This window comes from Rhinolophus sinicus, chromosome 5 (assembly GCF_057876585.1).
Source record: "Rhinolophus sinicus isolate RSI-liver-muscle chromosome 5, RSI-T2T, whole genome shotgun sequence".
NCBI classification, from domain to species: Eukaryota; Metazoa; Chordata; class Mammalia; order Chiroptera; family Rhinolophidae; genus Rhinolophus; species Rhinolophus sinicus.
Genome location: NC_142505.1, coordinates 104768659 through 104783843, shown reverse-complemented (window position 1 = coordinate 104783843; position 15185 = coordinate 104768659). Strand labels below are relative to the sequence as shown.

General features: G+C 40.0%; 1 protein-coding gene across 8 annotated transcripts in view; it reads right to left on the bottom strand.

Annotated features, from left to right (window-relative positions):
* Positions 1-15185, bottom strand: part of RANBP17 (RAN binding protein 17) — a 255550-nt gene that overhangs the window by 32495 nt on the left and 207870 nt on the right. For all 8 annotated transcript variants that reach the window (XM_019741153.3, XM_074313890.2, XM_074313893.2 and 5 more), the window contains 2 exons: positions 8651-8865; positions 6113-6251 (listed from right to left, as the gene is read on the bottom strand). In XM_019741153.3, coding sequence (XP_019596712.2) covers positions 6113-6251; positions 8651-8865 — 354 coding nt within the window. The remainder of the gene's footprint in view (positions 1-6112; positions 6252-8650; positions 8866-15185) is intronic.

Below are 15185 nucleotides of genomic sequence, written 5' to 3'. Positions count from 1 at the left end.
TTTTTTGTCCTTCCCTCTCGCTTTTTCCACTGAAGCTACAATAGAACTAAAACCTACTGGTAACCCAAACAATACCTGTAAACGCCTCTTTGCAAATTTATCACTGTTGGAAAAGGAGAAACCCAAGTGGTTACTTTCAGCATCTAAATAGTCCTGTTTCTTGAAGACACAGGGCACAATTCACCTGCCAAAGTTACCCAATGGCTACCCAATGCCAACTTGCAACAATGGAAGAGACTGAAGTTAAAATCAGGAAAATCATTCCTACCAAGCATCCAGCCATCGAAACTGTGACCTTTATAGGTGGATCTAGCAGGATGGCGAGGTGAGGATGAATGAGTTATAGAGTTAGAAAGACGCCAAGAGGCACTTATTAGTTGTACAACCTTAGGCAAGTTGTTTCATGTGCCTGAGCCATGGCTTACCATCTATACAATGAAAATAATATTACCTAATGAATTCACTCAACTGTTTAGCTACAGATGATATATTATAAAATTGTACACCTGAAACGTATATAATGTTATTAACCAATGGTACCCCAATAAATTTAATTTAAAAAATAAACAATTAAAAAATATTTATTGAGCACATACTATGTACTAGGCACTGGGAATAAAGTGGTGATCACGACTATTTCTGTCCTTCAGAAGCTTACAATCGAGTGGGAAATAATGACAAAAGGTGCTATTAGAGTATCTAACCGGTTTTGGTACGAGTGAAGTACAACTATGAAAACTCTAATGACAGTACCGGGCAGCGTACATGCCACAGTCATACGTTTAATAAGTGGCAGTGCGGGGACTTAAATCCAAGTTCAGTATTCCCTCCATGACTCCAATTTGTCCAGACTCCCTTCAGAACCTTGTCAAAATGCAGATTCCAGGCCTAAGACCACACTTGAGAACAACATAGCCACCTGTAACTAATTCAAAAATCTTCAAGTATTACTATGATTTCAAATAAAAGAATGTTAAGGCAAACTGTAATAATAAAAGACAAGACATCAGTTTTTGTCCATGAAGGATTAACTGCTATCAGAATTTTCCCTTCTGCCATAAACAACTAGAAAACTGGACGAAATATATGAAACAACATTTTTCAATTATTGCACAACAAGCAGTACAGGACTATTAAACCAGAGAGGAGGGAAATAAATAAGGTAATACCTACACAATAGCTCAAGCTTACTGACCAAAGCAGTTTCCAGGCTACAGGTGAGGGAGAGTGAATCCCAAAAAGCCAAGTTGTCTCACTGAGATGAAGAGAAACAGCTGGAATTGGGGGAGGCTGAGGCAGCTAGAACTTGTGGGACAGAATACTGGAGAGTGGGAGCTATTCAAGGAGAGAGTTCTGGAGATCTGCAAAGGAGTCCTTGCCAGTCTTTGAACAACATAACAGAGATATGTAACACATGTATAATTGGAGGTCCAGAAGGCCTGGAGATAGAAGAAGGGGCACGACTGTAATTATCTGAAGGCAAACTGTGATGATATTATTTAAAGGTGTTGAATGTAAACCCTAGAGTACCACTAAAATTAAGAATTATGGTTAATAAACTCATAGGGGATATAAAATGCACTCTTAAATAACATGTAATTAATCCAAACTAAAAGAAGGCAGGAAAAAGGAAAAAAGGAACATAGCCCAGATAGAAGAAAGAGAAAACAAATGACAATACTGAAGTTTAAACCCAAATATACCGGTAGTTACATTAAATATAAATGGTCTAAACACTAATTACAAAGCAGAGATAGTCAGATTTGATATAAAAAGACGACCCAACTATGCTGTATATGCTGAGTGTTAGGCAAGTATGTCCACGTCCTATTTCCCAGAACCTGTGAATGTGTTAGAAGAATTAAGGTTGCAGATGGATTAAGGTTGCTAATCAGTTGAACTAAAAACACGGAGATTATCTTGAACTAATCAGTTGATCTAAAAATAGGGAGATTATCTTGAACTATCTGGGTAGGCCCAGTGTAATCCTTAACGGTGAAAGAAAGAGGCAGAAGAGGTCAGCATCAGAGGGAGATGTATTTATGGAAGAATAGCCAGGGAGATAAAATGTTGCTGGCTTTAAAGATGGAAGACAGGGGCCATGAGCCAAGCAATGTTGCTGGTCTCTAGGAGCTAGAAAAGGCAAGAAGATGGGTTCACCTCTAGAAAGAAGCACAGCTCTGCTGACACCTTGATGTCAGATTCATGACCTAAAGAACTATAAAATAAATTTACATTGTTTTAAGCCACCAAGTTTGTAAAAACTTATTTCAACAGCAATAGAAAATACCTGCTGTCTATAAGAAACCAACTTTAAAGACACAGTCAGATTAAAAGCAAAATGATAAAAAAAGATGCTAACAGTAATTAAAAGAAAGCTGAAGAGGCTAGTAATATCAGACAAAATAGATTTTAGAGGAAAGAATATTCCAGAGATAAAGAGGGTCATTTCATAATGATAATGGAGTAAATTCATCAGGGGGACATAACAAGCCTAAATATTTATATACCTAATAATGAAGTTCAAAATACTTTATATAAAATTGATAGAACTGAAAGGAGAAATGGGCAAATATGTAATTATTGTTAGGGACTTCAGCACTTCTCTCTTGGTAATGATTAGAAAAAGAAGAAAACAAACAAATAATAAACCAGTGAGAATACAGAAAATCCGAACTATCAATCAATTAGAACTGACCCTTAAATAGGATGCCCGTTCCAACAATGTTGGAGTACACATTCATTTCAAGTGCCCATGGGACACTCACTGTATTTTGCACCATACCAAAGATTAAAAAAAAAACAGTTATAACAATGATTGAGTATATTCTATGACCAATGGAATTAAACTAGAATCAATAACAGAAAGAAATCAAGAATATCTCTGAATATATGGAAATTAAACAATGTGCTTCTAAGTAACAACCCATTGGTAAGAGAAGGAATCAGCAGGGCAATTAGAAAATAATTTTTTTTTACTGTATAGAAAAAATATAAATATAAAAATTTTGGGAGATATAGCAAAAGCAGTGTTTAGATTAAAACATTAAATATGTATATTAGAAAAGAAGAAAGGTCTAAAATCAGTGCTCTAAGCTTGTATCTGAAAAAACTAGAAAAGGAAAAGCCAAGTAAGCTGAAGGGAGGAAATAATAAACATTATACATCAAATCAATGAAATCAAAAGTGGAAAAATAATAGAGAGAAATCAATGAAAAATGAAAGCTGGTTTTTTGCAATAAAATTGATAACCCTAGAGCCAGAATGATCAAACAAAAACAACAACAAAAAAGAGAGAATACACAAATTACCAATGTCAGGGATGAAAGAGGGGACATCACTATAGATTTTACAGGAACTAAATTGTATAACAAGGGGATATTATGAACAATTTTATGTCAATAATGTCAGATGAACTGTAGATGAAAATGGACAAATTCTTTTCAAGACACAAATGACCAAAGGCTACTCAAAATGTGATAGATAACTCGAATAGTCCTATATCCATTAAGGAAATTTAATTTGTAGTTAAAGACTTTCTAACAAAAGAAAAACCTAAGCCTAATGGTTTAACTAGAGAACTCTACCAAACATTTAAGGAAGAACTAGTAACAATTCTACAAAAAATAGAAGAAAAAGAAACATTTCCCAACTCATTTTATGAGAGCACGAGACTGACACTAAAATACGACAAAGATATGAGAAGAACAGAAGACTATGAAAGAAGAACTATAGAAGAACACATCAATATCTGTCATGACTATAGATGTACAAAATCTGGATCGAAATTTTAGAGTTAAATCCAGTAACATATAAGGAGGATAATACATCGTAACCAAGTGTAGAATGCAAGATTGGTTTAACATTCAAATACTATACATCAATGTGATGATTAACATTATGTAATGTATTAATGGACAAAAAACCCAAACAAACAAACAAACAAACAAACAAAACAAAAAACCAACATATGATCATCTCCGTAGATGCAGAAAAAGAATTTGATAAAATTCAATACCCACTCATGATAACACTCTCAAAAAACTATAACAGAAGAGAATTTCCTCAACAAAGTAAAGAGCATCTGTGAAAAACCTAGAGCTAACGTTATACTTAATGGTGAAAGAATGAATGCGTTCTCCATAACGTTGGAGACAAGGAAAGGATGTTTGCTAGTGCTAGCATCACTTCTGCTCAACACTGTCCTGTGGATTCTAGCCAGAGTGATAAGGCTAGAAAAAAAAGTCATATACTAGATTGGAAAGGAAGAGGTATAACTGTATTTGCAGATACATCTACGTAGAAAATCTTAAGACATCTATAAAAGGCTACCAGAATTAATAGGTTGCAAGATACAAGGTCAACATACAAGAATCAATTGCAATTCTACATTGCAGCAAAGAATAATACAAAACTGAAATTCAACAGCATTTATAATATCATAAAAATACAAAATACTTTTATTTTATTTCCTAACAAGAGAAACTGACTAGTTGACTCAAAATTTATATAAACAGGCAGAGGTCCCAGACAATTTTAAAAGACAATACGATTTAATAGCCAAGACAATTTTAAAAGAGAAAAACAAAATTAGAAGGCTATACTATCTGATTTAAAGGCTTACTATAAAATTAGGACAGTATAAAATTGGCACAAAGTAATGCAATAGATAAAGGACATTCTTCAACAAAAGTTGCCAGAACAACTGAATAGCCATGTTAAAAAAGGAATCTTAGCTTTATCTCATAATACTACATTCAAAAATTTAATTGAAATGGATCATAGACCTAAACACAAGAGCTGAAACTATAAAACTTTCTGAGAGAACAGGAAAAACCTTATGGCCTTGGGTTAAGCAAAGATTTTTTAGAATAGGACCCAAAAGACACGAACCATCAGAGAAAAAAATAATAAATTGGAATTCTTTAAAATTAAAAACTTTTGCTCTTCAGAAAATATTATTAAGAAAATAAAAAGACAAACCAAGGCAGAAAAAAGTACTTGCAAACTATATATCTGAGAAAGGATTTGCCCCCAGAATATATAACAAACTCTTACAAGATAAAGATAAACCAGTTAAAAAAAATGGCTAAAAGATTTGAACAAGTACTTAACCAAGAAGACACATGAATGGCAAATAAGCACGAAGAGACACTCAAATCATTATTCGTTAGTAAAATGCAAATTAAAACCACAGTGAGATTCCACTTCACTTCCACTAGGATGGTTAAGATTAAAAAGACTGATAATAGCAAGTGTTAGGGAGGATACATGGCACTGCAGCCCTTATACACTGCAAAATGGTACAGTCACCTTAGGAAATAGCTTGGCAGTTTTCTATGTTGAAAACATACTTGACATACAACCCAGAAATCCCACTCCTGGGTATTTGCCCAAGAGAAGCAATATCTGTCCACACAAAGACTTGCACATCAACACTCATAGTAGCATTATTCAAAATAACCAAATAATGGTGACAACCCAAATGTCCAACGGTTGGTGAATATATAAACAAATGGTGGTAATCCATATAATGGAATAATACTCAAGCAAGAGAGAGGAATAAGCTAACTCATTCACAAAACAACACCGATGACTCTCAAAGGCATGATGCTAAGTGAAAGATGACAGGCACAGAGGACTATATATTCCATGATTCCATTTATATGAAATTCTGGAAAAGGCAAACTGTATGCGAGAAAGTGATCAGTGGCTCCTTGGGGCTGGGGCTAGGGGAAAGGACTGATTAGAAGGAGGCACGAGGGAGCTTTCGATGGTGATAAAAACGTTCTGCATCTTGGTTGTTGTGGTTCATGACTGTATATGTACATTTGTCAGGACTCAGTGAACTGTTCCCTTAAAATCAATGAATTTTGTGTTTAAATTGTACCTTTTTTAAAGCTGATTAAAAATAAACTGTGTATTAAAATATTTTTAAAAAGCATTTTCTCACTTGCAAGTAATAGCCATAATCTTTTACTCTGGGTACACTATTCCCTCACCCCCCGCCCCCTCCCCACCCCTTGGTGGGACGGTTATCTGAATAGGCACAGACATTAAGAGACCACAGTCAAATTTCTCCTCTGGAAACCATGTTCTCCATAATACTTACCAAGAGTAGTGAGGCCCTCTGAGATAGACGTGAGAACGTACAGGAGTACGGGAGGCTCCAAGTTGGTGATGAAGCTCATATGGTCCTGGGTGAGACTTTCCAGGAGTGGATAGTAAGCCTGGCTCAGTTTCCGATATTGCTACAACACAGATACTAAATGTCAAGCCACAGGGAAGCAAGAGACACGTTCCACTCCAGTGGAAACGGCCATTTATAACATTGGAAATGGTAAACTTACTTAAACAAAATAAATGTAAAATAAATATATGGAACCAATGACATAATGATCCTCAATTCAGCATTTAAAGGGGTTCTAATGGGAATCTCTTGATCTCTAGAAATCCTAATTTGAAGCTACAGCATAGTATACAATTTGAATTTTACCTTATATGGTAACACTTAAGTGTAAGGAAAATCTCTGTAATATGGAATTTAGAAGACTGTGAATTATTTTTCTGGACTGGAATATTGTGACACTGAATAGTGCTTAGTAGTGACCAGGCACCCTCACTTTCTTTTTAACACAGAGAAATCTGCTGTTATAACAGGATTTGGCATCATAGTCCGCTGTATTTACACAATGCCAACCCACCTAACTAAATCATAAGTTGGTAAATGGCTTAATATATACCATACACTATAGGCAAAAGATAAGTGCATGAGAAAAACACCTGGAAAACCTCAGAGGAAACTCAAACCGTTATCAAAAAAGCCCATGCATAAGAGAAATAAACCAGAGCAATATTTCTTAAAGTAAGATTAAGACTATTTCTGTCAGAATCACATGGGAAGCTTGTTAAAAACGCAGACTCACTAAATGAAAAGCTCTGGAATGAGGTCCCAAAATGGCCATTTTTAACATGGACGCTAAGGGCAGTCCTTTGTACCCTCAATTTTGAGAATTACTGAGTTCGAAGTTTGCATGTCTACTGGAAAAAAGATTGGAGAAATTCCTAGAAGCATAGCAGGTTCTCTTGGTGGACCTTAACTGTAACACAGAGCCCCTCAGTGAAGGGCTGAACACATGGCTGACCTGAGTCAGGTTTCCGCTTTGTAATTCCTCCCAGACAGGCAGCCTTCATCGAGCAATTCCATTCTACTGCAAAGAGGATTAACAACTTTGGCTCGACATCTGGTTCCACTAGGACCAGTTTAGAAAGGTGGAAGAGGGTACAGCGAGGCCATTAGAACGTCAAGGAGCCTTTCTCACGCAGGCTGACTGTCATGCAGGGGCTCAGTTCCCGCTCCCCCCAAAAGAACGCAGGATATGGTGAGGTCAGAAAGGAACAACGGAGCCACAGACAGGGGAGTCATACCACTATATTCTCAATGGCGGCTGGTCAAGACACAAAAGCAAACATCCACTGGCCCTCCTGCACCCTAGTCTCGCTGGCGGCTGGGCGAGACACAGGAAATAGGATCAACACGACCCACAATCCACTTGCTAACCACACTTGTTAGCCACAGTCTGCGCCTGCTAGCGTAGCCACGACAGTTGTATTGGTGGCTAATGGTTCACTGGTTACAGCTGACGGCCACCCAGCCACAGCGGATGGTCACCTGATCACAGTTGATGGCCATCTACAACTCGAATCAGCACATTTCCGCGTGAGGCCAAGAGCTTGGAAACTGCTCTCTGGGACTCCGTCCCTACACTGACTAATGATGGCCCCAGATCTACTTATAACCTTGGGCTGGGAGCAGGTGGGAAAGCCTGAGCATGAATTAGGCTGTGTGACGGAAGTAATTACTACAACCACACTGGGCCTATATTAGCGGTTGTGTAATCAGGTGGAGACGTTTAAAAAAAGTCTGCTAATGACACAGCTCAGTGGAGGAGCCTGGAAATTTGAATTTCGAACAAGCACCCCAGGTGATTCTGATGGGCCTCAAAGTTTGAGAAACACTGACATAAATCATAGAAACTAGATGCTAGAGTAGAAAAGGGGCCTAGAGATCACTTTGTGTAATTTACTCATTTGAAAGGTGAGGAAATTAAAGCCTGGAGAAATAGAGGAGGTGATTTATTCAGGTAAACGACTAGTGAGTGGCAGAGCGGAGACTGCACACTGGGTCACTCAGCTTCCAGTTCAGCACTCTGTCCACGACACCAGAATTTTAATGGAAACGGAGGCCACACAGGAAGGGAATAGACAGAGTAGAACTGAAGAAAGGAGGAGATTCTGCAGCCAACGCTGCATTTTCTGCTCCAGGAAACACAGACCTTTTTTGAATCATAAGGATAGTTGTAAGCAATTAGCTGATATTGCTAACTGCATTTTCTCTAGATGCAGAACCTGGAGTACTCTGGGTGAGCAATGTGTTAGAAGGTGCACTTTTAGACACTGCACATTTAATTATACAAATACGGCCACCATAGTTGTTCAAATTCTGGAAGTTAAATCAAGACGCTGTCCTGAAACACAAAACGTGCCAGTGCCGCACTCACTCCCCGGGCTCGTCCGCACAACTCTAAGCCTGTGGTGGTGCTACCTCACATGTCACACGCACAGACTCCCACGACGCACGCCTGCTCACCAGCAAGTCACTGTGGGACGCCGTCAGCAGCATTTTGACAAAGGCCTGGAGAACGTTGTCAAAATGGTTGTCCCCATACAACTTGAAGACGCCAAAGCTGACATAATTTCCACACAAGGCAGATTTGAGAGCTGAATAGCAGATGGAGATGCCCTTGAGTTTCATTGGATAAATCTGATCTTTTGAGAGGCTCCCAAGGGACAGGATCTGATTACCTGTTTTAGGGTAAATGCAGAAAGAGAAAGTGATATAAGTACATGCAATTCAAAGCAGTTAGGAGGCACGCGATTTACCGTTTTCACTTGACTACTCATGCTCACTTCCCCCCTACACAGTTCTAAGAATTACACCGTCCACGTAATGAAAGATATAAATATATAAGACAATTTACCTGGGAAATACAAATGGCCCAAGGAAAGTCAATCGAGGGTATTAGGAAACATGTTTTTATCTGAATGTACACACAGATAACACAGACACGTACAACTTCGTTGACTTGTCCTCTTAAGATTAGTTCTTTATGTGCTTCAATGTACGTGTTATCCATTCTCCAACAAGAAGTTAAAAAAAAGTGGGAGTAAACAACCAAATCAAGAGAAAAAGATAACCTAGCTTGAGTTGTCAATTCTGGGGTGAATTTTCAACCTTTCTCTATGAACTTGATTGGAGTTATTTCACTTTGAGAAAGCCTCACAGGTTTGATATGAATTAAATGAAATAAGACAGAAGTTCTTGGCACAGCACACAGTAAGTGTTACTTCCTTTCTCTCATTAGATCCTTTTTTCAGATCTCAAGAGATGACTGTTTTTAAAACTATACTTAAATTCTAGACTGACCATCGAAATACAAAGAAATGTTTATATAATCACCTTAAATTGTTTTTGTAGTAGTTGGCATTTACAACCAACACTTTGTTTCTGAAATGTGTACTAGGAAGTAAGGTATGTTACTGGGCAACACCCAAGAATGTTTTTTAAAAAAATATAAAGTTGTACATGTTTCTTAGCTCTGCTTTTTCCTGTTGAAGTGAGTACTGCTTCTAAAATAGAAACTAAATTCAATTTACAAAATTTAGAGGTAGATTTGTTGTGGGTTTGTACTGCGTCAACTTGGCTAAATAAGAACTAAGTTTACCAGAACCCATTTCTTTGTATGGTTGTGAGCTAGATTTGGGCAAAACAGAAATTTGTGTGAGATTGGGAAGGTGGACGTGAAGTAGCAGCCACGATTTTCTTAAGGTCCTCGTGATTAGAGATAGTGAGAAGATGTAGAACTGCCACCAAGTTTCAGTTTGTCCTTGTTCTTTCCTGCTCTGCATCTAGAACTAGAATACCAGCCACGCTGACCAGACCCCAAGCTCACTGCCAAGTGCTTGGCAGCAAACTCACAGCGTGGTAGTGACGCAGAGCAACAATCTCTCATTGACTTCTAACCACGCCACCAGCGCCCCTCACCTCACATGCTTTCTAGGCCCCACTCCAGCACTGCATGTGTGCAGCGTCTAGATTTCCCTGCCAGCTCCAACTTGTCCGTCCATGCCATTGTTTCAGGAGGGCTGGTCAGCGATTTTTCTGCTTAACTTCCACTGGACCCATTTCCCCATCTTTGTCCAAAATAGTACAAGGTCTCATTCCTAAAATAAATTCCCTATTCCATGTCATAACGCTTGTTTCCCCATTTGAATCCTGACTGATATGTTTAATTATAGTAATCACATGTGTACTAAGAGGTTAAGAAAGACCAACACTTTTAGCAGAGCATAAAACACAGGAGCAGCCGAAGGTGAAGGTTTCTTTCCCTTGGTCTGCCTTATTGAGACATTCTCATATACAGGTTTTCTTCTGTGTATCCTTAGAAGCCCATCTAGCTTTGCTTATCATTTATACACCTGAATGAGAAAACCACCGTCTGGAAGACTGAAGCATATCTTGGAATTTACTCTGTACCAAATTCTGTACCCTCTCTCATGATCTCATCCTAACTTACCTTATAGATATATAATAAGCTCCAGACAGATTCAACTCAATATGATAGCCATTAGCTTAATGGCTACTATGTGTGAGGTCCTGGGAAAAACAAATGAATGAATGAAAATCTGTGCTCTGACAGAGTTCAGTCTGGTGGAGGAAATGTATTTGTAAATAAAGAATTCCACATGCGGGAACAAACACTATCAGAGATGTGTGTCAAGATGCTGTGGGATGATAAGAGACTGACTCTGCTTGGGCAGTGGGGAAAGACATCACAGAACAGGTCACTTCTCCAGGATCGACCGCAGTTTCCCAGGTGAACGTGGAGGGAGAGGAGTGTATTCCCGGTAGATTAAATGCGCAGGTATGGAGGTCTGAGAAGCTCAACCACTGCTTTTCTACCTTTGCCTCAAATTCAATGTAAACCAAAGAAGACTTTTCTCCTCCATTCCTTTCCCAGGAAAGGAAAGCACTGCTTACATGTGATGGAAGAGCTACAGTCATTGGGAGTGGTGGTGGTGGTCTACGCCTTTTGGGTTTGTCGGGGAGGCCAGGGTCACAGGGAGAAAACAGGGTCATGTTTTGGGAGCTTTTAATGCTGACATCCTTATGGGGTAAGTGAAGGTCCATTGTTCTTCAGCAAAAGATGGAGGAGACCAAGAACTGCGACGGGGGAAAAAACTGATTGTAAAGGACTGGATAAGTTATCGCCAACAAGGATTAATTATTTAGAAACACAACTGTTACCTCTCTGTTAAAGTTGCAATTTGGCATGTTTTTGGACTATTTCAGATACGTCTGTGTTAATTAAAATAGTAAATGGTGTACATACCATCATGCCCTCACAAAAGTAGGATGAGTAATATTTTGGAAATAGGAAACCATCTCCTTGTGCCCAAGTGCTGGGTGGCACTCGTGATGGCTACAAAAGACTGTAAGTCCCCTTATATTCACTCCGATTCGGCTTCAGCCAACAGCACTTACTGAAGTCGGAGGCCTTGTCCCCAAAAGGCTTAAAACCCAGCAGTAGGTTCACGTTACTGTGAACACAAGTGACAGGGCTGAGGTTCGCTTCTGCGGCTCCTCTGAGGTGTGACAACCATCCTTGCCTTCCCTGCCCCACCCCACACCCGGAAAGTCCCAGCTCCTTCCCTCCCAGAACTTCCCTCTTAGAGGGGGCGCTGGATTGCACACCGAGGGGCAGCTGGGAGATGAAGGCACTGCCAGGCTGGCAGCCCCGGAAGCCAGGAACCAAAGTTGCCACGTTGGTACTACTGTAGCAGCACAAAAGGAAATGACACTTTCCTTAATGAAATAAGAGAAACTTTCCAAGTTCAGAAAGAAGATCTGTAACTGTTTCCCACTGACTACATCTGCCACAACTGGGTGCGGGAAAATGAGGTGCTGTTACAGCCCCAGCGTTAGACCTGGGTAAGACGGGTGCTGAGGCTGCGCTGGGCGCGGGAACAGAGCGCCGGGAGCAGGTCGGTTAGCCTGGCCAAAGGCAGCGCCCGGGCGGGGAGGCACCAGCTAGGAGGTGCCGTGCTGCCTCTTGAACATGCTGCAACAGAAGGGCCCTCACTGAATAATCAGGAAAACAAGCACAGAGGACCCCCGACATAGATGAACTGGCTTATTAGAAATTCTTTCCCATTATTAGCTCATATTAACTGCTTGGATTCCTCTTTCTTAACTTCTATTCTCCGTCCTTTTGGAGAAGCCTTTTTTCGGTTAGCTTCCAACACTGATTCAGAGAATGGTGTATGTGTGTGTGTGTGTGTGTGGTGTGTGTGTACGCACGCACACACACAGTCATTTCCGTTTATCTGAGACCTACTTTCAGATTTATTTCTTTTCAAACTTGTTTTTTCGTTGAGACTCTACCTCCTCCCTGAGTGGCTGACTCCAGGATGCCTTCCTCTTCAGAAGAGGCTCCCTACACTCCGAGGGGAGCGGCTTCCTGCACAGGCCTCAGCTGGAGAACTGCAGGACAAGCTCATATTCTACTGGCAGATAAACACAACGCGTAAGCGCGTAGTAACGAACCCCGCAGGCCTCTGTGTCGAATGTCCCGGGCTTCGAATCCTACATCGTCCCCTACCCTGGACTCTGAGCGGATTACTATCGTGTGCGAGTCAGTTTCCTCATCTAAGAATGACGATACTAACAGTACCTGTAACTCACAGGGCTTTTATGTGGAGGAAAGAGGACCGCACATGTAAAGTGCTTAGCACAGTGACTGGCCCAGGGCTCAGGAAAGTACTGTAACGAAACAGAGGACTGGGGGTTCCTTTCTTTCTGGGGTCTAACAGGCAGGAGGTTCACACATGGGGACTGTGGCCTGGAAAAGAGGAGGAGGGGCAGCCGGGCGTGTGTGGTGCGGAATAATGTCACTTCCTTCCAAGACACAATTCAAAGTAAGGTGAATGCCTTATCTTTGACTGCTTTTGCCCTGCTCCTTAAGCAGAGAAATGGCTGCGGGGGCCACACTGTGGCTCTTTACCCCACATTCTACCAGTTGTCTGTGCCCTTAAAGGAATACTTAGAAAAGAAAAAGTACGAGGGATAAGATGCACTCAGAGTACCAGGAAGACCTAACAGTATGATATTTCCCGGCTTACAAAGCAATCCATTACACTGATTCACCTTTTTGTTTTCCCTTTTCATCTCTAAAATGTTAAAGCGAGGTTGCCACTTAGCTGACAGCTCTGTAGGGTGAATACCTTCCTTTGTCATTAGAACAGTTATGGGGGGAGAACCGCAAGCTTGCTGACTGATAGTCCCTCACTTGAGGTCACTCAACCTGCTGTCTCTGTGCCAACCAGCCAAGGCCCCTGGACATGGAGTTTGGGACAGAACTGAAGCTGTGAAGACTGGAAAGGACTATTATTTCCCTCTCAGGTTGAAAAAGAGTAAAACAATGCAATGTTGATACGGCTGTGAGAAACTAAGAAAATTGTAGGGAATGTAAATTAGTATAACCACTCTAGAGGGCAATTTGGTAATATTTATTAAAAATATAAAAATGTGTAAATCTACTTTTGGGACTACATTCTAACTGTAAACGTTCACTACCACGTCTGCCTATCGGTTAGCATCTCACATTCACTGTCTTCTGTAGAAGCTAAGCCCTCAGTATGTTCAACTGGCTCCCAACCATCTCCTCTTTTGTACTTTACAATTTTCCTCTCACTCTCTCCTATCAATCACTTTTTGTTTTGCTGTTAGATCATCTCATTGGAATACATACCAGGCAATTACCTCTTCCATTAAAAAAAATACAAAACCCTCTCTTGGCCTTACTTTTTGTCATTATTTAACCGTAAGTATACAATGATAATCCTTCATTCTTACAACACTTCTCATAGTACATGCCAGTACTTTCCAAGCTCTTTCATATTTTTTTATTTTAAACAGGTGACACCCTTTACAAACAAATCTAGTGTACCTATATAGCTGGGTGGTTCTGGTCCAAGTGGCAGTAGGGTCCCCACCTGTCCCCTCTCTGGAGGGCCTCTGTGGCACTTTCATAGATCTCGAGGGCTCTGTAAAACCCCATTTGAAAACCACTGGTCTGTTATCTAGGTCATAATAAATAACAGTGGCTTGTACTTTACAAATTCAATTTACGCATATTAAGTCATACCTTAAATGCACCTGGAACATATATTACTTAAAAGAGCCCTGAAGTAAATTCTTATGTATAGTGAATAATCACAGCTTGTTCTATTCATTTTTAAAGTTCAGCTTTTCACACATGAGCTTTCTTAAATAAGGTACCTAGGAAGGAATAAAATCAGTTCCATTTTGGCCAATCTTATGAAAACAATCAATATTTCTCCCTTCTGTGCACTCTTCAACCAACAGATGTCACTAAAGATACCAGGACCCAGAGGCAAAGGGAAGAAAAGATGAGACAAATGGAAATTGAGCATAAAAAACATCCAGTTCTTAAAACTGAGAAGTAGGTTTCCAAAGTAATAACATTTATTACACTGCATGCAACATTTTAACCAAAAAATTTAAGAAAGAAATTTCTTTTATTAAGTTGCTCGGGCGGCACAGATCATAGCACTAAGTTTTAAAACTCATGTTCTTGAAGCAATTTAAAACTCATTAGAAATAATAGGCTTGGGCTAGTAGAAAATGTGGTAAAATTTAATCCTCATCCAAATGTTACCTGGGCTGTACAAACAGGAAATTGTTTTGTGCTACTGTGGCTAACCTCATTGCTGACCCTGAGCTGTAACGGCGAGAGCAGCAGAGAGCTGAAGCAAAATTAAAAACTTACATCAAAGTATATCATGACAGAATGTAGATAAATAAAAGCATATCAAAAGTATTATTTTCCTGCCAGTCTCACTGAGCAGAGAGGTGGAGGTATCCCACAAAATATGTGACAAATCAGGTGCATTTGGAAACGAGCCCTTCCCCCTCTGTGCCGCCCCCGTCACTGACTCCCCAAATACTGCCCAGGAGAGGTGAGCCGAGAAGAAGCCCAGAGAGGATGGGGACAGAAGGGATCACAGACTGTTCCGGCCTCTTTCCTCCATGGGCTTCCCCT